Source organism: Phyllobates terribilis, unplaced genomic scaffold (assembly GCF_046119375.1).
Source record: "Phyllobates terribilis strain yellow unplaced genomic scaffold, ASM4611937v1 Scaffold_1__5_contigs__length_1240528914, whole genome shotgun sequence".
NCBI lineage: Eukaryota > Metazoa > Chordata > Amphibia > Anura > Dendrobatidae > Phyllobates > Phyllobates terribilis.
The window spans coordinates 1014524156-1014550033 of NW_027362761.1; the positions used below are offsets into that span (position 1 = coordinate 1014524156).

The following is a 25878-nucleotide window of genomic DNA, read 5'->3' on the forward strand; positions in this document are numbered from 1 at the left end:
TTTTTTTAGGGACAGAGCTCGGACCGAAAACATAGTCATGTGAATGAGCCCTTTCCGTCACACTGAGCCCTTGTAGATTTCAATATATTTCTTGACTGACGAACCCTTGGCCATTAATAACTGGAAACATTTTTAAAACCGCTGGTGTCTACTTATTCATGTTCCAATGTTATCAACAGAACATCAAGTAAAAACGAAGAACTGATGATCAAACTAGCCAATTATAACAGTTTAATGAAAATGATTGAAAAGTTTAATGAGGTGCCATCTGATTGTACTTATGCTGACGTCAAGGCTGTGGATAAAGAGGTAAGGCAGCATTTGGAGGCGCAGGAGGCATGTGTTACCAAGTAGAATTTATAGTATATCTTTAAACTGCCATTCTAAGGGAGTTTGTAGAATAAGTCGTAGTGTATGTACAATAGTATTAATGCCGTATGAAATACTTTGCAATGGTTTTATCTATCTAGAACATGAACTTTTTGTCTGTACCCCTGATCCTCACACCTTCTGTCTCCAGCTCAGCTCTGTGGAATATGATCCTTTAGAGACAGAGAAATCAAAAGTCTTTTGTGCCTCATAGTTGATGTTTTTCAGTGAGTGCACAGTTTCTCAACAGTTACAAAACCTTCCTCACAGCACTCATGCATTCAAAATGGCAGCTAGAGGCAGGACATGTGTCCATCATCCTCCTTCAAATGGAAAACATTGTGCACAGGAAACTGTTTTTCAACTGCAGTTTGCTAATGAACAGGTCTGGTCACAATCTCCTCCACCAGCTGTCATTTTATGGACAGGAGAGCTGCAGTCTGTGAGGAAGGCTCGAAAAATAAGTGCTGGAGGAAAACCTATAATACTTCTATATAAGTGCCACAAAACCATGTTTTCAACAAATATGGTAAAGTATAGAAGACATAAAGCAGTTATGTTACATAAAAGAGTTAGTGGGCTTATACTTGTTCTTGCATTTAAGAGCATTGCTGAATGCAGATTACCGCTTCCAAGGTTTGGCAAGGCATTGATGGAAGATGACATGCAAATGACCAGGAGAAAAAAATAAGAGGGAAAGTCACAGGAAACCATAAAAGTTAAATGTTCATGTCCTTTGTACTTGTAAAGGTGGAGAAATCCCATTTTCAGTTTTACTATGGGGCTCAATGTTATGCCTCTGCTCCATGTGCTGGTTGGCAAGGCAATGCATCATCATTGTTCATTATTTGACTACATTTTGTATTTTTATAACAGTTTTCATGAGATCATTATACAGTGCAGGAATAATATTGTTATTTGCAGCATATATCACATTTGCTTCTTTACAAGAATACACAATAGCCGTTCAAGAAAGCGACAAATATTGCTTGAGAGCAGTCATTTCAGTATACCATATAATTCTCATTCCTCAACATTGAAATTGCAATACTAAAAAGGTAAAGTCCTGGAATTATGGAAGTCACAGGATGGATAGACATATTAATATGCAAATAAAAAAATGGAAACAATATTTTCAAAACATCTCAGTTTATTCAGTATTGAGTATGAGCGCCACATGCAGAAATACCTGCACTTACACACCTTGGCTGCTATTAATGAGGTTATTAATGGTTATCTGAGGAATGTTCTGCCATGCTGAATATACTTGGGCACGCAAATCATCAACATCTGCTGCTGGCAGCTCCCTTTGCATTTGCAGACTAATGATGTCCCAGATGAGCTTGATGGAAGACAAGTCTGAATACTCTGCAGACAATGGTACCACATTTTGACCACGCTGGTTGCTCACATTAGTTTAAGCAACATGCAACCTAACCTTGTGGTGTTGAAAAATGGATCCTAGGTCACTTCGGAGAAATGATCGCAACACTGGTTCAATAACTAAATCATTGTACCGCGGAGCTGTTAGTGTACTGGGAAAGAATACTAGAGGTCCAGTTATCATACATTTTGCCACCCCACATCATATTCTCAGGAATGGGACCAATGTGATGTTCACTCATGAAGACTTTTTCATGACGTTGCCCACATAGTCTCTAGGCCAATCTCCAGCTATCATTGCATCCAAAACAAAAGCAGGACTCATCACTGAAGAGAATAGACCTCCATTTCAGCTGCCATTGCTGTCCTGCTCTGCATCGTTACTGCCTTTGAAGACGGAGGCGTTAGGTCAACTGAACACCTGTAGATGGATCTCTAACTCATAGCCCAATGTCATGCAAACACCTTCTGACAGCCTGTGTAGATACTTTTTGATACCTTAAACTTGGTATGTAATTTCATTTAAAGTACAGAATAGATCAATCATGGAACATTTCTGTAAAGAACTCCATGAGCTGTTTTTTAACACAACAACATGAGGCCACACTAGGCTATATGTTGTTCTTGCTACTGTGAGCAGCCTGCATGGCCTAAATGTGCTGCCATGGCCTGCAGTGTCTCCAGACTTGTCTCCTTTTGAGCACATACTTCTATGTGTGGTGCTCATATTCAATACTGAAAAAGTCAAGATGTTTAGAAAACTTTGTTTCCATTTTTTCATTGTTTGCATATTATTAACATGTCTATCCATCCTGTGAGTTCCATAATTTCTTCTTAGTGTTGCAATATCAATGTTGAGGAGAATATGTAGCCATTTTCCTTTACATAAATTATGAACTGGATCTACATATATATTGTATCAGTAACAGAAGGATTTTTAAATTTGGTTTTGCTGATACTGTGTCTTCAGTTAACATATCATGCACTGCCGAACTTTGCAATCTAGTTCACCAACCAGTTACCTGCACAAATAATAATTCTGTAAAAAAAATGTTATCTGGGTGTTACACAATTGATAAAAAATGTGTTATCTTTTATAGACATTACTGCATATGTACGACAGATCAAGAAAGTCAAGAAACACTTATCTTAAAAGTTTCACACAAAAAGGAATTGGTTATCACCATGGATCAGTGGATGCAAAAGGAAGGAGACTTGTTGAGATGTTGTTTAGGATGGGTTATGTAAGAGTAAGTAGTTTTCCAGCAAAAATCAGCACTTATATAATATCCTAATTCTGATATCTAGAAAAGGACATTCTGAATATATAACCGCAATAATAAACATATTTACATAAAGAGTCATAGTTGGAGGGGTCTGCTGGTCATATTCCCTGGATGCTGGATGCAGGAAGGACAGCCACTAATTTCTGAAGCACACTATAATGAAATAGTTTTAATAATGATGGAAATATATACTCCATTGTCAGACTACTCAGTGAAATTGATGAAAGCAATGTAGACCACCACCCTGTTGAGCAGGGCGAGAGCAATGGTCGTCCTCGACCATATTGTACTGGAAGAAACACATGAAAAAGCATTATATAAATAGTCCACACCCACTCTGTTCTTCTCCTGTGTACGACATGTTTCCTGTAAAGCAAATGTTAGTACCAACCACATGGGATGATTTGACGCCAGGACATTTTTTCCCCTATTCCTCGGCCCGAATGGGAGGCTCAGTACCTGTATCCTCTCTGCGGCGTTATTGCGTTTCACATTTCACCTCCTGAACCATGAGTTCTGATGGCAGGTGGCGACGCTGGTACCGGTACTGCTTCTCAAATTCTGCCTCCTCCTCCCACTTTTCCATTTCTTTGCTGATCGCGGGGCGGGTGTTCGCCACTGAATACCAACCTTTACAGCACTACACTTTACAAAACAGGATTTTAGCGGTACGGTAGAGGGTCTCTTTTCACAATGCCCCAATTCACATGGACCTCGTCTCCAGTTTCCTGCAATTTAATGAACCCGAAGCCTTTGATATAATTGAAGTCAACCACCCGGCCCTCGGTGAATTGTTCCTCAAAGAAGGCTTGCTTCGGGCTTTCAAGCCACTTCCAGGCCAGTGCATCTGCTCTCATTGGCTCCTCTATGATATCTGACATCTCCCGTGGCCATAGGATTCCCCTTGATGTTGGCCTCACAGGGGTTGAGGGGGGGTCCCACCTTCTGTGGTTCCAACCAAACTTTTTGGTCTGAGCCTGCTTTGGAGCATGGGGGCAGGTTTTGTGGCTTCCCTCCCTTCAGCCTCTTCTCCCATGGGGCCCTCACTTTCTCCCAGGGGAATGCAGTTGAACTATCTGGATCAGACTGATCTGGAGAAGGAACGTTCTCCAGTGTTAGCATCAGGTCCTCTGTGGGCATCCTGCTCCAATAGAGTGACTGGTTCTCATGTTGGTACAGGCCCACTTTCGACTGATGGATCATCTGCTACTGCACGGACATGGGCAGCGGAGTCTCCTGACCTGCAGTTTCACCGGTTGACAGTTCTATTCTGGTAGCGGCCTTGGGGATTGTAAGGTATATCACTTCTTCATCCAATGAAGTATCTATTGCTTCTATCCCGCTGCTTCTATCACGCTGCTTCTGCTGCAGCAGCGGCTTATGGCTGGAGTCTCATACTGTATGAGGCGTCTACAGTACTGTATCCACGTGCTGTAAGCAAAATGACACCTGCCAATCACTTCCGGTGCGCTTCCCGCCCAACTGGCTCCGCCCTTCCATGATGCAACCACCTCCTCCGCTGTTATTCTCTGTGACTCTGCCTCTGGACACGCCCCCTCTTCTTATTGTCTATTACCCGGTGAGCCACCTCTCTTCTTGGATCGCGCCTCTTTTACTCCACCTCTTCTGGGCCAGACCTTGGCTCTGGCACACCTCCACCATGAGGTCATCACTCCGGTGGGCTGGGCACTTTGTCTTCGCGCCTTAAGGTGCCGTCCAGTCCCATGATGGGCTAGACCTCCCCGCTTCAGACCACCAGCCGCTGCCATCTTGGGACTCACGCTGCCATCTGCCATCTTGGGATTTGTATTGCCGCCTGCTATTTTGGAGCTTGTGCCGCTGTCCGCCATTTTGTTTGCCTTTAAGGTAATTTCTCCATTTTCTTCATTTTTAATTTATAAACAAGTCAAAAATCAAAAAAATCATCAGGGCCTGACCCTGCTCGCAGCACAACTTGAAGGATGACTCAGTGCCGATGCTGGGAGCAGTTCTGATTTCTCTTCGGCCTGAAACCCTTCTTCTAAACTGATTTTTCTTGTGTGCTGTGTTGCGGAATTTGTTCTGCTCTTATTTGTAGGCTGGAAGCCTCTGCTACATCTCCGTCCTTGGAACTGGAATTAGTAACACAACATACACACCAGGAGACCTTGGGACCGGTTCAACAGGTTTGGTTTTACTGTACAGTTCAGGTACATTCAGTTGCGGCATACAGTATGGGGCAGAGGCCTCTCTGGATAATGTTCCCATAAAATAGTACACTTTAAGGTCTTGCCTCGGGTCTGTCCGAACTGTCCCCACCTCAATAGCTTCTGTTGGCACTAGGGACTCCCCATCCGGCAACCCGGCTTTCCTGAGGCCCGCCACCGTTTCCTCTTGCTCTTCCCCAACCGGCCTCTTCCTCTTAGAAGAGAATGAGACATGGACGCCATAGGCCCCGGACTGTCTATGCTAAACTCTTCGTGCGCCCTCCTGCTGTTCAGAAGCTTGGTACTATTAGGGTCCATCGCAGCTTGTACTTGAACTTGAAACTTACACTACCACTGTCAGAGACTCTCACTCACTTTCAAGAAGTGCTTCCCATTATTGTTAGCTATAACCTATGTCAATATGTGGGCTATTCCCAAACAATTTAACTGTTTCTTACCCAATGTGTACTAAATATATCCTTACAGCCTTCCCTGGTTCCCCTAATGGATAGCCCTCCTCAATCCCTGGGGACGGCCTTGACGTTAAACCTCCAGGAAACCGAGAACAAATCTTCCATAAGAATAAAATAGACACTTTTATATATAAATAACATATGCAAACAAAACATTTTTTATCAAATTTAAACCACTTGCCACAACGTCTTCTTGAGCACTGCTCACTCTCTTACAGAATCATGAATTCACACATCTGTTGCATTTCTGAAAAAGAGCAGGGTGAAAGTGTCTCCTGAACTGAACCCAATTGAACATCTATGGTAAAATTCTGAGGAGACAAACTGAGCATCACTCTCCATCCAGCATCCAGCCTCTAAAAGAGGCCCCTGTTACTGATGTCCCTCGTTAAAGTCCTCTTTCTGGCGAAACGGGTGTTTCGACCATGCTATGTGGACACCACTCCTTCTGATTGTTGCGGTATGCAAGTTACTCTTTATATTATTGTGATACTATCCACTGCCACTTTATAATACTGGGTGGGCCATTTATATGGATACACCTAAATTAAATGGGAATGGTTGGTGATATCAACTTCCTGTTTCAGCATCTGAAACAACGGATACTGGAAGCCTTTTCTAGCATTTCTTCTGCAGTGTTGCTATCAGTGTGTCAAGAGTGGGAGAAGAGGGTTGCATTGACAATCCAACACAATGGTCAGCACTTTGAACACACTTTATAAGTGGTCATAAACTTGTAAAAAACTCGTGAAAGAATAAAGTTATGTTAGAACAAAGCACACTATTGTTTTTCTTATGAAATTCTCAATAAGTTTGATGTGTCACCTGACCCTCTTCCCATTGAAAAAAATAAAGTTGGATCCAAAATGGCTGACTTCAAAATGGCCGCCATGGTCACCACCCATCTGGAAAAGTTTACCCTCTCCCATATACTAATGTGCCACAAACAGGAAGTTGATATCACCTACCATTCCCATTTAATTTAGGTGTATCCATATAAATGGCCCACCCTGTACATTGCTACCTCAGGTAACATATCTTTTGCTTATTTGCTGCTATCATGCACAGCCACTTTAGCAGCCTTTTGACACTTTAGTCACTCCATTTTTTGGTCTTAGTTATTGATACCATCTACCTTCTTTCACTCTCTTTTGTAATTTGCACTGTCACTTTATTAGCACACCATTATTCCTTGGTAAAAAATTTTTCTACCTTATTTAATTTTTCTTTTATTTACTATGCACTGTCACTGTATCAGTGCACTGTGTACCTGACATTGATTTACTGCCCCCTCTTGTTAATAGCTTTGCTGCTTATATTAAACCGTAGACTCTACATTTAATCAGGCACTGCCATTTTAATTTATATTGTCCAGGACTTATTTATATTGTCCAGGACCAGCAATTTTTATGCATTGTATTGTCTAGACTGTGATGGCATATTGCAATCTATTTGTATCTGGGGTTTTTTGAGTAATTTTGTCACTTATCTTACATTCTAGTGCACTTTTATGCTATATATTTCACCGCAACCAGTAGTGTGGCAAATACTATCTGTCCACTGCCATGTTTTTTCCACTGCCTGTTTTTATCCTTTTTCTGATTTTAAGTTGACAATCAATAAATAACTATTTTATTGAATACAATATTGTTGTGTGGTTCTCTGTAGGTATACTGTGTGTTTTATGACTTTATGTGGTAATCCAGGTTGTTGATCCTCTACAGTGGATAAGAAAAAGGGGCGGGGGGGGGGGGCACATTTACAAAAGTCCACACATTACCCCTGAAAAATGTCCTAGGGATCAATGACACAGGCTCCGCAATCTACTCCCGACGCATTTCATTTTTAAATAATCAGGGGAGGCAAATTCTGGGGGAAGGACAGCCAATGTGGCTGAATATAACCAATACTGCATTGGCTAATACTGCAATTAGCTCAGGTCCGGAGATCTGATGGTCAGACCAGGTCTTCCAAAGCGAGAATAATCCGTGTTTCATGATGTGTGAAACTGCTCTACCCCCCAGTCAATTAAAGTTTAGGGATACCAACCTGTCCTCAAATGAAAGTGACAACATGTACACTAGAGAGGCAACCGTAAGATAACTTCAAAAATCAAATGGTTTTGCAGGTGGTAGCCACAGACTATTACTCTTTTGTTATCCTTCTCTAGTTTTGCTAGTGTCTTTGTCTCTACTAGAAGAATGAGGCAGTATCTGCTGGCTATTATAATTCTAAAGGTAATCCAGCATCTCCAGGATGGTGTCATGGCTCAGTTTAGGGATACAATCAGTTGACGTGTTGCTGCATGGTTGGTTCCCTGTCTGCTTAGCTATTTTCCATTTTCCCCTTTTGGTCTGCCCTATCACATTCTTGGTTGGGTTTTATATGTTCACCCTTCACTGCACTTCTTGCTGGCTATACCTCTAGACTTGGGTTTAGGAATTCCAGCCCTTCAGCTAAGGGGTTTTTCTTGCATGGTAAAAACCAGTTGAATTTTTTCAGTGAGTCTGTTTTCTTTCCCCTTTTACCTCTTTAGGTTTCTGGGAGGTTATACTTGTTCCATTTACTTTTGGTTCTCCTTAGATTTCCCTCTCTACCCTATATGAACATGTTTTTATTTTCTCACCCTTGATTTTGTATTTTCCTGCACACTTTCCTCTCCCCTTGTTGGCAGTGTGATGAGTCCTCCCCTCTGGTTCCTCAAGAAGTATGAGAAACCCCTTGATGACCTTTTAGGTAGCCAGGTCCGAGGTGGTGTTTTGAGTTTTGCTGCCGGAGTCTTTCTAGTCTGTACAGGAACCAGTTGGGTGTGGGTACGGTGTCTCCCTGTAGTAGGTCTTCCCCTTTTCCATTACCGTGAGTGAGTGTGTGTTAGGTTCACAACAAATAACAAACACATGTTTGAGGGAACCACTAGATAAATGTGGGATCAGCCAATAACACACAAGAACGTAACTATGAGAAAGCAAAAAAAAAAAAGAAGTGTGTACAAACAATTGGGATCACCAAGATATAGTACAATATAAATTTATTAAACAAAAATTAATGACAACAACGATTAATACATTAAAAAAAACAAAACTCTGCTGTAGGAAATATAATCCACCAGGTGTGCCTACAATAAGGCCAACACCTCTCCTCCAGTGTGATCTTAGATTTAAAATAAACCATGCAAAAATAAACTATGAAATAATGACTAGTTTCATGTTTTTTTTTATCTATGTAGAGATTAAGTAAAAATTGATGATATGAAATAACCTCCCTAAGTACATATAAATACCAGATATACACAATAAGGTGAAATAGAAGAGCACAATATGTCTATAAATGTACAAAAATGCAATCAAGTTAATGAATCTGTGCAAAAAATGCAAAAAGACATGTATCATATGTCAACATGGATGAAACAACACAAAAGCATGGAGAAAAACCGGAAGGTAAGTTAGACCAATAATGAAGGAGGGTCTCCGTGCTTTTGTGCTGTAGCCACTAGGGAAGGAAACAAGGGGCACTCCTGATTCTTGCCCTGCGCCACCCTGAGCTCCCCTGGCATCCCTAAACGGGTTCTTTCACCCCGTGCGGCGATGACGGGGTGATTCCTATCCCTGTCTTACCCGGAGTATCACCCTGAGTATCACCCTGACTAGTGAGTAGGATAGCAGGATCGTTAGTCCTGCCCTAACGTAAAGACACAGAGAGAAAACAGACGGGGATAAAAGAAAACCGCAATCATACAAAAATAGTCATAAATAAAGGAGTGCAAAATAGGGAAGGAGAAGGGGAGGCAAACCAAATGGAAATAAGGATAAGGAGACAAACAAACAAACCAACTTCACGCAGATATCTCCTGATACAACTCTAAACTCAGCACACTCACGCAAAATGTGTGATTATAGGACATGTAACGAGTATCCGGAAACATGGAGTCATTATTAAGGCTGATGTGTTTATGCAGCTCTATGGGTCCATGTTATGTCCGTTTAAGAAACGAAAAGCAAATAGACATTTACAACACATATGTGAATGTAGCCTAATAGCAAATAGCAAAGCGCATACCTATACCTTCTGTCATTGTCTATCATGTTCAGCTTCATATTATTTATGTCACAATTTCCCTTGTAAGAAGAAACCATTTGACAAACCTTACTGGAATGAATTGTAAATTTATACATTTATTTACTTCACATAAGCATTTGCTAGTATTAGATATATTGATTAGAAATGTGATTATTTTCAGGTTGTGTCGTCTACCAGCTCACTTGCTCTGGGAATCAACATGCCATGCAAATCTGTGGTTTTCCTACAAGACTCTCTGTATCTAGATGCCCTGAACTACAGACAGGTATCGACTCAATTTCTGTTTTAAAGGAGAATTTTACTACTGATACTAGTGCTATAGTTGTATAATTTGTAGTGGAGCAATAAATAGGATACCTGTTTTGTAATAATCTGATGTGCCAGAGCTGAGAAATCAAGCTTTGAAGTCACATGTAAACTAAGGATGTACTTTTTGGGGAGGGGTGTTGATTATTTATACTGCAAAGTAGAGATGAGTGAATCTTCAAAATTCAAAATCGCCAGCTGTGCCAATTTTTTTTTACAAAATTTGATTCACTGCTAATCCAAGTACTACAAAGCCTCCAATTGCCATGTGTATAAATTGGCCTAAAAAACAGTATAGCACCCCGGGATCTCATACAACGCAAACACAGCCTTAGTAATATCAGTGACCTCAACATCTATCGCTATGTGTAAATGGATTCTTTGTATTAGACCACTTGGATTTGACTATTTGTACCGTGTATTCAGTATTTTATGGATTTCTCTCCCTATCTCTATGGCTAATGTGTGAGCTGTGACATTCTTTCGATATCCTGATTCACTAAAGAATGGCTGCTGCATTCCCTTCCTCTGATTTTATATATGCTTTGATAGTCGCTCCTGATTAGCTGTGCTGTATCATGTGATGTGATAGCTGTGAGGCATTATGGGAAAGCCCTCATGGCTGTGCCTGAGGTCGTGAGCCTTCTTTGGCTATTTTAGGCAATTTCCTGAGGCAAATCGCAATTTGTTTGAATTTGATATTTTTTTTCACCAAATTCCTACAATTTTGCATAAATTCAATTTGAGTCAATTCGCTCATCTATAGTGAAAAGTAAACGTACAAATGGGATATGTTCCATAACAAGGCACTGTTATGGAATAGTCAGCACCAAGCAAATGGCTAGTAAGAAAATGCAAAATTTTAAGGAAATAATTTTTAAATGTGTAACACTATTATAAGTATGCTATTCGACAATCACTCAGTACTTTGTATGTTATTCAGGGTCCTTTAGTTTTTTGATGTTATAAAATTGATGAGCAAGGTACCGTAAGAGGCAAGATAATGCTATTCAGGTGCTAGTTGTTTCCTGAGAACTTGAAGTTACATAATGAATTTCAAAGTAAGAAATTGTTTGTACCGAACTGTTCCCTCTTTAGATGTCGGGAAGGGCTGGAAGAAGAGGCCATGACCTAGTCGGAAATGTCTATTTTTTCAACATCCCAATGCCTAAGGTGAAAAAGCTCTTGAAGTCCAATGTTCCCCAGTTGAAAGGGCAATTTCCTCTAAGTGTTACCTTCATTCTCAGATTAATGTTACTTGCAGCCAAAGCAGATGACAAAAAAGATGCAAATGCCAAGGTAAGTCTATGTTTCAGGGATCTGTCTCTTTAACCCCTTTACCCCCGAGGGTTGTTTGCATGTTAATGACCAGGCCTGTCTGCTTTACATCAGCACAATTTTGGAACCAAAATTATTTTTTGTTAGGAAGTCATAAGGGTTAAAAGTTGACCAGTGATTTCTCATTTTTCCAGCAAAATTTACAAAACCATTTTTTTTGGGACCACATCACATTTGAAGTCACTTTGAGGGGCCTTGATGACAGAAAATACCCAAAAGTGACACCATTCTAAAAACTGCACCCCTCAAGGTGCTCAAAACCACATTCAAAAAGTTTATTAACCCTTCAGGTGTTTCACAGAAATTTTTGGAATGTGGAAGAAAAAAATGAACATTTAACTTTTATCACAAAAATGTTACTTTAGACCCCATTTTTTTCATTTTCACAAGGGTATCAGGAAAAAAGAGACCCCAAAATTTGTTGTGCAATTCCCCCTGAGCACGACAATACCCCATATGTGGGGGAAAACCACTTTTTGGGTGCATGGCAGGGTTCGGAAGGGAAGGAGCGCCATTTGACTTTTTGAATGTAAAATTTGCTTGAATAATTAGCGGGCCCCATGTTGCATTTGGGGAGCCCCTGATATGCATAAACAGTGGAAACCCCCCACAAGTGACACTATTTTAGAAACTTCACCCCTCAAGGATTTTATTAAGGGTTATAGTGAACATTTTGAACCCAGAGGTACGACACAGAATTTGATAACATTAGATTATCATATTGAATAAGATGTCATTAGTCTTGAGCGCAAGTGCTCGCTACTTGAGATTTCATCGGATACTCGGGTATGGGTCAATTATTGTGGGTGCTGAAGTGACATGCTCGAGTCCTCACCCGCATGTTTCACGGTTGTTAGACACCCAAAAAAAAAACATGTGGGGATCGCTTGACATGGCAGGCAATCCCCGCGAGTTTTTTTTGCCTGTATAACAGCTGCAAAACATATGGGGCGGAGACTCTAGCATATCACTCGAGCACCCGCGATACTCGGTGTATACCCGAGCACCCAATGCAAACTCAAGTAGCGAGCTCTTGCGCTCAACACTAGTCGCCATATCGTCGTCATTTTTTTTTCTTTACTTTTGAAAAAATCCCAACTCCAACACAACCCTAACCCTAGCCCAACCCTAACCCTAACCCTAGCACAACCCTAACCCTAGTACCACCCTAACTCTAGCTCTAGGTTTTGCATTGCCATATTTTGAGAGCTATAATTGTTCCATATTTCGGCCGACAGAGTCATGTGATGGCTTGTTTTTTGTGGGACAAGGTGAGGTTTTTATTGGTACCATTTTCGGGTCACGTGACATTTTTTGCTCGCTTTCTATTTTGATTTTTGGGAGGCAGAATAAACAAAAAAACAACAATTCAGGAATTGTTTTTTGGGGGGGTTTTATGTCGTTCTGCATGTGGTAAAATTGATAAGGCAGCTTTATTCTTCAGGTCAGTACGTTTACTGCGGTACCAGATTTATATTTTTTTAATGTTTTGGCGCTTTTACACAATGAAAAGCATTTTAGAGAAAAAATAATTTTTTTGTATCGCTTTATTCTGAGAAGTATAACTTTTTTATTTTTCGGCTGATGGAGCTGTATGGTGGCTTGATTTTTGTGGGACAAGATGTTATTTTCAGAGGTACCATTTTTATTTACATTCGTCTTTGTGACCGCATTTTATTCCATTTTTTGTTTGGCGGTATGATGATAAAGCATCGTTTTTTGTTTCTTTTTTTTTACCGTGTTCACTAAAGGGGTTAACTAGTGGGACAGTTTTATAGGTCAGGTCGTTCCGGACGCGGCGATACCTAATATGTGTACTTGTATTGTTTTGTTTTTTGTTCATAATAATATTTATTTATGGGTACAGTATATTTTTATTTTTTTGGATTTTTTTTTCATTTTTTTTTCAATTTTTTTTTTCACTTTCTGACACTTTTTGAACTTTTATACTTTGTCCCACTATGGGACTTTCACTTTTTGCATTCTGATCGGCTGTATAGCATAGGAATGCAGCAGCATCCCTGTGCTATACAGCCTGTCAGCGCTGGACAGGAGAAGTTACTTTGAGCGCGCACTGCGCATGATCAAAGTAACTTCTTGCTGTCTGGTGACCTGGATGTTGTCATGGGCAGCGCTCATAGCGTCCTGGCAATGACAACCGCAGGGTTCTCTTGCAAATTCCCAAGTTGTCATGCCAACCCATCAATGATGCGCGGCCATGTGACACGGGCGCTGATGTGCGGGACTTATGACGTCTTTCCGCCTCGGCCATGTTAAATGCTGCTGTCAGAGATTGACAGCGGCAATAACAGTAACTATTTAATAGCTGCGGGTGGATCGCGATTCCACCCGCAGCTGTTAAGGGCACATAACAGCTGTATAGATCAGCTGTCATATGCCCAGTAACATGTGGGCTCAGCGCTGGAGCCTGCATGGAGTGCAGGGAATCCCACCTAAGACGTATGAGTACATCGTATGGGGTAAAGGGGTTAAAAAATCATCGTTCTCAGTAGACCATGTCCTGTATAAGCAAGGCGTGCTAGCAAGAACAATGATAGCCTGCGCGCACAGAACAATCTATTTCTGATCATTCTGATTCTGAGTTCAACATAGGTGCTCATGGCCTGTCTTAACTGTCTATTAAACAATCGCTGATCAAGAAACATGTAAGCAATTAGCAGTTGTTTAATGCCCGCAATTGGCCAGTGGAAACGGGCCCTTAAACTAATCAATCTAAATATGCTCCAGATTTATCAATTTACACTTTCTCAGAATTATCCAATATTCATAAACATGTCCCTTTTTTTTTATTTCTCAAATATTTTTTTTAATTATAAAACGTCCCTTAGTGAGCCATATTGAATATATAACCTTTTATTATTCGTATATATTGCACTTACAAAAACTTACACGTACTGGAAATGGTGCCATACAGTTCTCTGCTCACAAACTAAGGAATGATATGGAAAATGTCTACAGAGTCTCAGCAGTGTGTTAGCTTAGTTTCTGACAGTCAAGTGGGTAGGACAGAGAGAAGAGACAGGTTACTGGCCTGACTAGTCATCCTAGTTGCCTCTGGACCCTGTAGTTACAGGCAGATGCCAGCTATGCAACACAGCCAGCATCTGCTGTGTATGATGCAGGATTGGCTACTTTGCCAGCTTTATACTTTGCTTAAGAATCTGTGACAAAAATGTACATCATGTGTCATTAACCAGTTAAACTATGTTTCTGAACTTAGGTTTTATCAATTTTGATGCATCCTCTTATGTCATTCAAAAAACCACAAGAAGCACAGATGCTAAAGCTGTACTGCATATTCTCACTGCAATTCCTTCTCTATGAGGTATGTATAATGTACATTGTGCATCACTGCTGTATTTTTATAGACATTAATGTTGAGGGATATCTTAACTACTTGTAGACAACCCAATGTCTTCAAATGTTGATTTGGTGGACATATAACTTTGAAATGATGTTTTTCAACAGAGTGTGTGCAGCTGCAGATGGAAGGAGTTGGCTGTCAGACACAGCCAGATTTCCTATAGAGAAGGCAGAGATGGAATAATTCCATCTCGGCCTTCCTGACTGCAGTATACACACCACTGAACAATGTTGTACATAAAGTTTAGGAAGTACTAACAGTGCTTCCTTCTCCCATCTTAGCAATCATGTGATTACTGGGAGGAGGTACAGACCCAGATCAGCTCTGAACTGCAGACAGGAGGCTTAATGTGCCCTATAATTGTGACTAATATTATTGGGGAAATCAGCAATATAAGAAAATGTAAATGATCAATTGTCTTTTATGACCTTGTGGGCAGCATGCTGTGTAAAATGCATAAAAAATAAATTAAAAAAGAAGAAAACCACTGCTAGTCAAACTGCTGTTTCTAACTCCACCCCAGATTTAAAAAAAAAAAAAAAAGCATGTCCGATATGTAAAAATAACTGTTATGGAAAGAGGAACACTATTTAAAAGTATTTTAGTGACCAATTAGGACCGTAATTTTTTTTCAAACAAAATGTGAAAAAGACATGTAACTCATTTTTTTCTTTACATTTTCAGTTGGTGTACTCTATAAAAATATTTATTGCACAGGCTAAGGTACAGTCATACAGTTATATATGCAATACATTATAGTACAAAAAGCGCAGGAATCATACATAAGCAGACATTGTTTTTATTATAAATAAAGTTAATTAACGTGACTCTCCAGCAAAGGATTAAAAAGTGACTATACATACTCATATGGTTTCTTATATAGTCAGTCTACCTGGGGCATTTTGTTTGCCACCCACTGCCTCTTCCATTCAAAATGGCATATTTTTCTTCCAGGCTGGTCGCAGTAGTGCCATGCTAAGCCATGGGGAGTGCAGCGGTAAGCCTAAACCACACCTTCTTTACTTTCTTGTGCTGTGGGATAGGAAAGGCAGGAGATGTGGTGTTTAGTCTTACTGCACTCTCCATGCCACTGCAGCAACTCTCAGAAACAGGAGGAGTGGCACGCAGAGTACAGGAGGCAGCGGGAGATACATGGAGGGCACAATGTAGGGTGACAATACATGAGAAATGGATCGTCACTTTTTGATCCCAGGGTGGAGGATCGCTTTAAATATTCATCTCAAAACATAAAAAAATAAAAATGAGAATACTTTTAGAAAAAGAACATTAACATTTTTTCATCCCAAATATGTAAATATTTTCAGTTTTATTTAAACATTTTTAGGGGTCCCACAAATTTTATACTATGTTTAAAAAAAAAACATTCTAAATTGTTTTAAAAAAATTGCTCTTATAGCAATGATGATTGTGCTGTAAATAAAAAGCAGTTTTCTAACATTTTGAAAAAAAAAGTGTATTGTTTGTTTTATATGACTTTTTTGACAAATGCAAATAATTCTATAGTTGGAGTAGTAATCCCCTCTGAGGGTATGTTTACATGAGTAGATTTTCTGTAACTTTTTCAGATCGAAAACCTGCACTGTATTACAAAAGCAGCATTGCGAATGAGATTTTACCAAATTTCATCCATATCCATATGTTGCCTATAAAACCTACAGTGTAAATTGATCCGTCATGTGGATTTTCAGTCGTCAGCTTGTCAATTTATTCTTCAGATTTTCAATGCAAAATTCACCTTTACAATGCAAAGTGTGAAATATGTGGTGGCAAACCTGCAGCATTTCTGCATAATAAATTCCCAATATATTAGAGGCATTATACTCCCATGTGGAGATACCCAGATCATGCTTTTTTACCTAAAGTTATTTTAAAAGACTTGTACTTACAATATTATATTGTACACTATATTTGTTTCTTGTAGGGATACTTGAATGAAGATTGTGATCCTATTGCATTTACAGGACTTGTTACCCACTTACATTACCATGAACCGTCAAATTTTGTGTTTGTCCGCTTTCTAGAAAAAGGCTTGTTTCATCAACTGTGCAAACCAAGCTCTGAAGGTATTTCTTATACTGTCTAATTATGAAAAAATATATGTTTTTGTTTTCATACACAGAATATAGAAGAAATAACTCCATAGCATCTCCAAACTAAAAATTATGTAAATGCTTATAAATGTCCTTAATCTTATGAAGAGGATTGTGGTTTCAGATAAATAAAGCTTATTCACCATATAAAAAGTTCTACGACATTCCAAAATACTTTGGCGCAATTAATGTAGTCACTCCCTTTTACCTGTTTTTTACTCTAAAACAGCGAAGCATATTTAGAAACCCACCTGTGATCTTCATTGGGCATTATTAAATAGTGGCAAATTTTGGTGCATGGAGGGACATGGCAATCAACAGGATGAACATACAGTACAGACCAAAAGTTTGGACACACCTTCTCATTTAAAGATTTTTCTGCATTTTCATGACTATGAAAATTGTACATTCACACTGAAGGCATCAAAACTATGAATTAACACATGTGGAATTATATACTTAACAAAAAAGTGTGAAACAACTGAAAATATGTCTTATATTCTAGGTTCTTCAAAGTAGCCACCTCTTGCTTTGATGACTGCTTTGCACACTCTTGGCATTCTCTTGATGAGCTTCAAGAGGTAGTCAACGGAAATGGTCTTCCAACAATCTTGAAGGAGTTCCCAGAGATGCTTAGCACTTGTTGGCCCTTTTACTTTCACTCTGCAGTCCAGCTCACCCCAAATCATCTCGATTGGGTTCAGGTCTGGTGACTGTGGAGGCCAGGTCATCTGGTGTAGCACCCCATCACTCTCCTTCATGGTCAAATAGCCATTACACAGCCTGGAGGTGTGTTTGGGGTCATTGTCCTGTTGAAAAATAAATGATGGTCCAACTAAACGCAATCCGGATGGAATAGCATGGCGCTGCAAGATGCTGTGATAGCCATGCTGGTTCAATATGCCTTCAATTTTGAATAAATCCCCAACAGTGTCACCAGCAAAGCACACCCACACCATCACACCTCCTCCTCCATGCTTCACGGTGGGAACCAGGCATGTAGAGTCCATCCGTTCACCTTTTCTGCGTCGCACAAAGACACGGTGGTTGGAACCAAAGATCTCAAATTTGGACTCATCAGACCAAAGCACAGATTTCCACTGGCCTAATGTCCATTCCTTGTGTTCTTTAGCCCAAACAAGTCTCTTCTGCTTGTTGCCTGTCCTTAGCAGTGGTTTCCTAGCAGCTATTTTACCATGAAGGCTTGCTGCACAAAGACTCCTCTTAACATTTCTTGAAGATATGTGTCTGCTGCTAGAACTCTGTGTGGCATTGACCTGGTCTCTAATTTGAGCTGCTGTTAACCTGCGATTTCCGAGGCTGGTGACTCGGATAAACTTATCCTCAGAAGCAGAGGTGACTCTTGGTCTTCCTTTCCTGGGGCGGTCCTCATGTGAGCCAGTTTCTTTGTAGTGCTTGATGGTTTTTGCAACTGCGCTTGGGGACACTTTCAAAGTTTTCCAAATTTTTCGGACTGACTGACCTTCATTTCTTAAAGTAATGATGGCCACTCGTTTTTCTTTACTTAGCTGCTTTTTTCTTGCCATAATACAAATTCTAACAGTCTACAGTAGGACTATCAGCTGTGTATCCACCAGACTTCTGCACAACACAATTGATGGTCCCAACCCCATTTATAACGCAAGAAATCACACTTATTAAACCTGACAGGGCACACCTGTGAAGCGAAAACCATTCCTGGTGACTACCTCTTGAAGCTCATCAAGAGAATGCCAAGAGTGTGCAAAGCAGTCATCAAAACAAAAGGTGGCTACTTTGAAGAACCTAGAATATAAGACATATTTTCAGTTGTTTTACACTTTTTTGTTACGTATATAATTCCACATGTGTTAATTCATAGTTTTGATGCCTTCAGTGTGAATGTACAATTTTCAAAGTCATGAACATACGGAAAAATCTTTAAATGAGAAGGTGTGTCCAAACTTTTGGTCTGTACTGTATATTACAAGGAATGTTTTATCAAAATATGAACTTTTGTTTAATTCAAGGTTTTTTTTACATGTATTTTTTTTTTATTTTGGCGTTTTTTTTTAATTTTATGATCTTTATTGAAAAACAAAATCAGTAATCCTGCAATCTTCACATTGGCCACTGTGGTTTTTTTCTGGCCTTTCAAGAAGAGTTTGTAGCAGTTTCCTTATCATCAAAGACAGGGTTATAGTGACTGATATCACCGCTATATAAAATAATTTGGATTCACCAATCACAATAGGTGATGTTACAGCTCCCCTTCTCCTCTTCCTCCTCTCACAATGACCTTTGCACATACTCATTAGATGCTTCAATACAAAAGATAGGTTTAGAGTCTGTTCATTGTGATTAATGTACAATGTGGATTTCCTAAAACAACAGGAACTTAGGTGCCAAAGCATAAGGAAACCCCCAAAATACCATTTTGAAAACGAAATCCCTCATTGAGTTCTTCTTGTGTTAGGGAATAGGATGCTTTTTTTACCCTAGGAGTGTTTCATACAATTTATTAAAATTGAACTGTGAAATTTATAAAAAAAAAATTTCCAGTGACATGCAGTGTTAGTTCATTTTTGGTATTTTTAGAAGGAATATAGGAAAAGCAGAATGAAGAGCACCCCACAGCTTGTTACGCAGTTTATCCAGTATGATAATATACTAAACTGAAAACATGATTTTTTCACCGCCAGGAGCAAAACATTAACAATGCAGTGACATGACAAGAATCAGCATAACTAATCATATGCTAAATAGTTGCAAGTCAAATTTATGTATGAGATAGCCAAGATGATTGTCTATAAAATGATGGTAGTCTCACATTCGAAACAGTAGTGGATAGTGAGATATGGAGCCTGAAAGTCAAAAGTTCAAAACATTGTTACCCTTTTGCTCATCAGTGTTTTACATAGATACGGGAAGTAAACTAAGCTTACTACATAAAAGTAGGAACAGAACTAAGCTTACTATATATACAGAAATAAAACCAAGCTTCCTTCATAGATACGGGAACAAAACCAAGCTCACTGCATACATGCTGGAACTAGAAATGAGTGGATCTTTTGAAATTCAAATTCGCCGACTTCGCTCCAAAAAATTGGATTTGAGGCAAATAAATTTGTGCGATCTTCAAAACTGAAAAGCTTATAATTGCTTAGAAAATACACTTGGGGAGAGAGAACCCCGCTGACTATAAGAGCTTTCACTGTACGAGAGAGGACACCACTGATCATAAGATCTTATGCTCTACAGAAGAGAGGGGACCTCGCGACCATAAGCGTTTACACTCTACAGGAAAGAGAGAGGTCCCCACTGATCATAAGAGGTAATGCTCTACCGGAGAGAGAGAGAGAGAGAGAGAGAGAGTACCGCTGATCATCAGAAGTTAGGCTATGTGCCCATGATGCAGAAATGCTCCGGATTATTCCTGAGCGTTTCTGCATCTCCCTGGCAGAAAAAAACGCATGCGGATTTTACATGCGTTTTTTCAGCCAGGGACAAGCGGATGTGAATCGTTTTGATCATGCGATTTCGCATGCGGGTTGTCAAGCGCTTTCCAAGTGATTTTAGCATCACTTGGAAAGTGCTTGACAATTTGGTCACACTATATAAATCCTTGCAACCGGCATGGATTTTATATAGTGTGACGAAGTTAGTTAAAAGAAAGAATAAAAATGGTTAAAAAAAAAAAAAAAAACCCGGGTACCATAGTACCTGTAAAAAAAAAGAATTTAAAATAAAAAAATACATTATGCTCACCTTCTGATGGCCCCCAGTCTCCTTATCCGATGCGTCCAGTCTCCCCGATGTCTCGCGGTTGTGTAAAAGGACCTTCCATGACGACATTTAGTCATGTGACAGGTCACGCGACCACCGACATCTGTGGTCGCGTGACCCATCACATGACTAAATGACGTCATGGCAGGTCCTTTTAGACCATCGCGAGCTGCCGGGGAGCCAGGACGCATCGCTATGGAGATCGGGGGCCATCAGAAGGTGAGTATAATGTATTTTTTTATTTTCAATTATTTTTTTTTTACAGGTACTATGGTACCCGGGTCTGGAGGAGAGTCTCCTCTTCTCCAGACCCAGGTACCATCCGCACATTGAATTGCTTAATATCCGCATGTGCACATGTAGTCATGCGGATATTAAGCGATTTCAATGCAAGTAAATGGCGGAGAAAACGCCGCGATTCCGCAAAATAATTGGTAGTGCTGCGGATTTTTCCGCAATGATAATCCGGAGCGGAAATTTTCGCAGCATGTGCACAGGACATGCGGATTATCATTGGGGAACATTGCAGACCTTCTACCAAGCATTTTTTTAAGCGTTTCTGCGGCGGAATTGCTGGTGCGGAAACGCCTAAAAACCACACATAGTGGGCACACAGCCTTACACTCTTGAGGACAGAGAAAGACAGAGAGAGAGGAATCTGCTGAACATAAGCGCTTATACTCTGCGGAAGAGAGAGACTTATCCATTGACTTTGGAGTACCTGTAAGTAAAAAAATTATTAAAATAAAAAATAACCTTATACTCACCTTCTGATGGCCCCCGCTCTGCTCCCGGCGTCGCTGCTGGCTCCGTGGCGGGTACCAGTAATATAAAAGGACCTTCCATGACGTCAGCGGTCATGTGACAGGTCACGCAACCGCCAACATCAGCGGTCGGTTGACCTGTCACATGACCGCTGACGTCATGGAAGGTCCTTTTTCATTACCGGTACCCGCCACGGTGCCAGCAGCGATGCCGGGAGCAGAGCGGGGGCCATCAGAAGGCGAGTATAAGGTTATTTTTTATTTTTTACATTCTAATTCTTTTTTTTTAACATTATGTTGGTCACACAATATAAATCCATGCCGGTTGCATTGATTTATATTGTGTGACCAACTTTCAAGCACTTTTCCAAGTGATGCTAAAATCTCTTGGAAAAGCACTTGACAACCTGCATGTGAAATCGCATGCTAAAAACACTTGACAAACCCTTGTCCCTGGCAGAAAAAATGCATGTAAAATGCTCATGCGCTTTTTCTGCCAGGGAGATGCAGAAACGCGCAGGAAAAATCTGGAGCATTTCTGCATCGTGGGCACATAGCCTTAATCCCATCAGACAGTAACATTTTTCTCCACATACTTTTGGCAGAGTTTATGTTGGTTTGGACATAACATAGCAGTGCTTGGATGTTTTTTTTTGTAATAGGCTTCCAACTTGACACTCTATCCCACAGGCCAGACATATGATGAATATGGGAGATTGTTGCCACATGCAGTTTGCAACCAGTACTTGCTAGAAATTCCTGCAGCTCCTTTCTTGTTGCTGTAGGCTCTTTTAATCAATTTTTGAGGGATGTGCATTCCTAAGTAATGTCACTGTTGTGCCAAATTTCAGCCAATTCTTGAAGACTGTCTTCACAGTGTTCAATGTTATATCTAATGCCTTGGAATTTTTTTGTACTGTTCTGCTGATAATTTTCAACAATTACAAAAGCCTGGCATTTTAATATGAATGTGTAGACTTTTTATATCCACTGTATGCATACAATTACAGTTACATATACACATAATGAATTCACCTGTTTTCACCTCCTTCTGTGCTGCTTGCCTCCTTTCTGGCCCACAGTCTTGCTTAAAGATCCATTCTGGTGGGCAGTGCTAGACATTCTGTGTGACACCATGTCAGCAACTGTGCTGTGTGGCTGCTTCTGCTAAACTGTCATGCGGCCAAGCTGGCACACCTACGTGGCCTCTAAGTCTGCCACATGGTCAATAACAGCTGCTGTGATTTGGTCCCAGGGGACATATGCCCCTCTGCCCGAGACCACCCCTGTTTGTAATATATGTTATCAGAGAAATTTGCTTCTTTCACCTCTTGAATTGATTCTTCTTCCTGAATTCATGGGAACAATATCTAATATCTATACAGTGGCATGTAAAAATTTGGGCAACCCTCTACAAAATTATTGTTATTGTGAACAGTTAAACAAGTTGAAGATGAAATGATCTTTAAAAGGCTTAAAGTTAAAGATATCACATCTCCTTTGTATTTTAGGCCAAAAAAAAATATTGTCATTTTTTTCATTTTAAAAATTACAAAAAGGAAAATGGGTAGATGTAAAAGTTTGTGCATCCTTGGAGATTTGTGTGTTCAGATAACTTTGACCAAGGTTTCAGACCTTAATTAGCCTATTAGGATTATGGCTTGTTCACTATCATCGTTAGGAAAGGCCAGATGATACAAATTTGCAAGCTTTATAAAAATTCTGCCTCCTCTAACCTGGTGGCAAAAACAGTTGCCCTTTCCTCAGTCGTCCTAAATGTAATTAAGAAATAGCAGTTAACAGGAACAGTGGAGGACAAGATAAGGTCTGAAAGACCAAGCAAAATTTCAGTGAGAGCTTCTCGTAGGATTTCTAGAGAGACAAATCAGAACCCCCACTTGACTGCACAAGACCTTCAGAAAGATTTAGAAGACTCTGGAGTGGTGGTACAAATATGACCTTCATGGAAGTCATGAGAAGAAAACCTCTCCTGCATCCTCACCATAAAATTCAGTGTCAGAAGTACGCAAAAGAACATTTAAACAAGCCTGATGCATTTTGTATGGTATGTGTGGAGGAAAAAAGGCACAGAATTTCAGGAATAGAACATCTAACCAACCATTAAGCATAGGTGTGGATCAATCATGCTTTTGGGGTTGTGTTGCAGCCAATGGCACGGGGAACATTTCACAGGCACGGGGAACATTTCACAGGTACTGGGAAAAATAGATTCAAGTAAATTTCAATAAATTCTTGATGCAAACATAACATCATCTGTAAAAAAGCTGAAGTTGAAAAGAGGATGGTTTTTACAAATGGATAATGGTCCTAAACACACGTCAAAATCCACAATAGACTACCTCAAAAGGCGCAACCTGAAGGTTTTACATTGGCCCTCACAGTCCCCTGATCTGAACATCATTGAAAATCTGTGACTAGACCACAAAATAGCAGTGCATGCAAGGCGACCCATAAATCTCACACAACTGGAAGAATTTTCCAAGGAAGAATGGATAAAAATCCCTCAAATAAGGACTGAAAGACTCTTGTCTGGCTACAAAAAACATTTACAAGCTGTGATACTAGATAATAACCTTGCAGGGTGCCCAAACTTTTACATCGGCCCATTTTCCTTCTTGTAATTTTTAAAATGTAAAATATGTAAATATATATTTTTTGCCTAAAATACAAAGGAAATGTGGCATCTTTAACTTTAGGTCTTATAGAGATCATTTCATCTTCAAATTGCTTAACTGTTTACAATAACAGTCATTTTGACAGGGGGTGCCCAAACTTTTACATGCCACTGTATTCATTGAAGACAGATTTTCACATTACTATGATAGATGACAGCTTGTGCTTTTAATATTATATGGAGGGAGAAGTGAGGAGCTATAGGCAGAAACAGACATTCTGTTTTCAAGTTCTACTGAAATGTCAGTTCTCCATGGAACTTTATGAGCACCAACTTAAATCTCCTATCCCAGTAATGGGTAAAATCTGTATTCACTGAAGAAATCGTTTACCCATAAATATAGAATTTTGAAGACGAGTGTTGGTGTAGAAAGGAGCAGATTTTTCAAAAAATATATATTACAAAGTTTCTTGTTTTCATGTGTACTATAGATTTTTTTAAATGAATAAAAGAAACCGTCTGTAACTTTCTAATTGAGTCAAAATCCCTTTTGATTAGTTTGGGCATTTTAAATGAAACACACATCAAGGCACATGATAATTCATACCATTGTGTTTGTTATATAGATTCTACCAAATTTCCTGACTCAGTAATGGAAAATCTTGTACTGATATTGGCAAATCTATTCGGGAGACGATACTTACCACCAAACAGATTTCCAGGGGATGAAGTTTTTTCCCAGTCAAAGGTAAAAAAATAAAAGTTACAGATGTTTTCAACTTATGACCCACCGGATTCAGTGAATCTGACAGGAGGATGGCACAACTGTAAGTTTACACTTTGAATGATATATAGTCTTTTGGTTGCCAAAAAGCCAAGCATAGCAGCTACAGATGAGCAAATCAACTCAATGTAAATCATATTTGAGTGAAATTTTATGAAATTCACAAATCCAGACGAATTCACATAATTTGCAATTTGGCTTTCGCAAATCACCAAAAAAATGCCTGCCACCTTTTTACTCATATCAGAAGATTATATCGGTCACAGAAGGCTGATGTAAGCTTAGGCGTAGCCACGTAGACTTCCCCATAATGCCTAGCAGCTATCAGATCACATGGTATAGTGCAGCCAATCAGAAGGGACTATCATAGCCTGTATAAAAGGCAGGGAATGTTGCAGCCATTTTAACATCATTTGAAATAGTGAGAGGATGTCAGAGCTCACAGCCCCGCAAAAGAGAATGGAAGAGAAAGCCCTAAAACATTGGACAAATGCTCAGGACAGTAATGTGTTCTACAACTGCAGCAGTAAGGATGATGAGTGTAATAGTCTATGAATAATATAAACATTCAATTGATAGGGGAGAGGGAGATCACAGAGATACCAACAGCAATGCCAGACTCAGTGTGGATTGATCAATGATATGGCAGCTGTCCTACTACATTTGAATTACATTATTTCTTTTCTCTTAATGCATTAAAAAGCAATAGCAGGGAAGCACAAGATTTTTTTACAGAAAAATCATCTGAAATGAGTATTAGTTTGAGACGATGTTCTTGCTTATCACAAGTGACTGTACAGAGTTTTTTTAATTTCTTGTGCAAATTTTTTTGTGAAGGGGGATCATTTGGGGGTTCTTTTAAATGCAAAAAGAAAATTCCCCAAAATCACTATATTTAACTGACTATCTACCTCCCAAAATATTATTTTGTACATCTGTTTTACTAGTTAAACTACACCTCTGTACATGGCACACAATTGCAGTGCCTTGTTGGAAGTGCTGGCTTTTTGGACATG

At 39.7% G+C, this 25878-nt stretch overlaps 1 protein-coding gene across 3 annotated transcripts in view; it reads left to right on the top strand.

The window, feature by feature from the left end:
* Positions 1 to 25878, top strand: part of LOC141157235 (probable ATP-dependent RNA helicase DDX60) — a 233263-nt gene that overhangs the window by 145196 nt on the left and 62189 nt on the right. For all 3 annotated transcript variants that reach the window (XM_073644250.1, XM_073644254.1, XM_073644263.1), the window contains 7 exons: positions 180 to 309; positions 2853 to 3002; positions 9935 to 10039; positions 11179 to 11379; positions 14660 to 14764; positions 16746 to 16887; positions 24705 to 24826. In XM_073644250.1, the coding sequence (XP_073500351.1) occupies positions 180 to 309; positions 2853 to 3002; positions 9935 to 10039; positions 11179 to 11379; positions 14660 to 14764; positions 16746 to 16887; positions 24705 to 24826 (955 nt within the window). The remainder of the gene's footprint in view (positions 1 to 179; positions 310 to 2852; positions 3003 to 9934; positions 10040 to 11178; positions 11380 to 14659; positions 14765 to 16745; positions 16888 to 24704; positions 24827 to 25878) is intronic.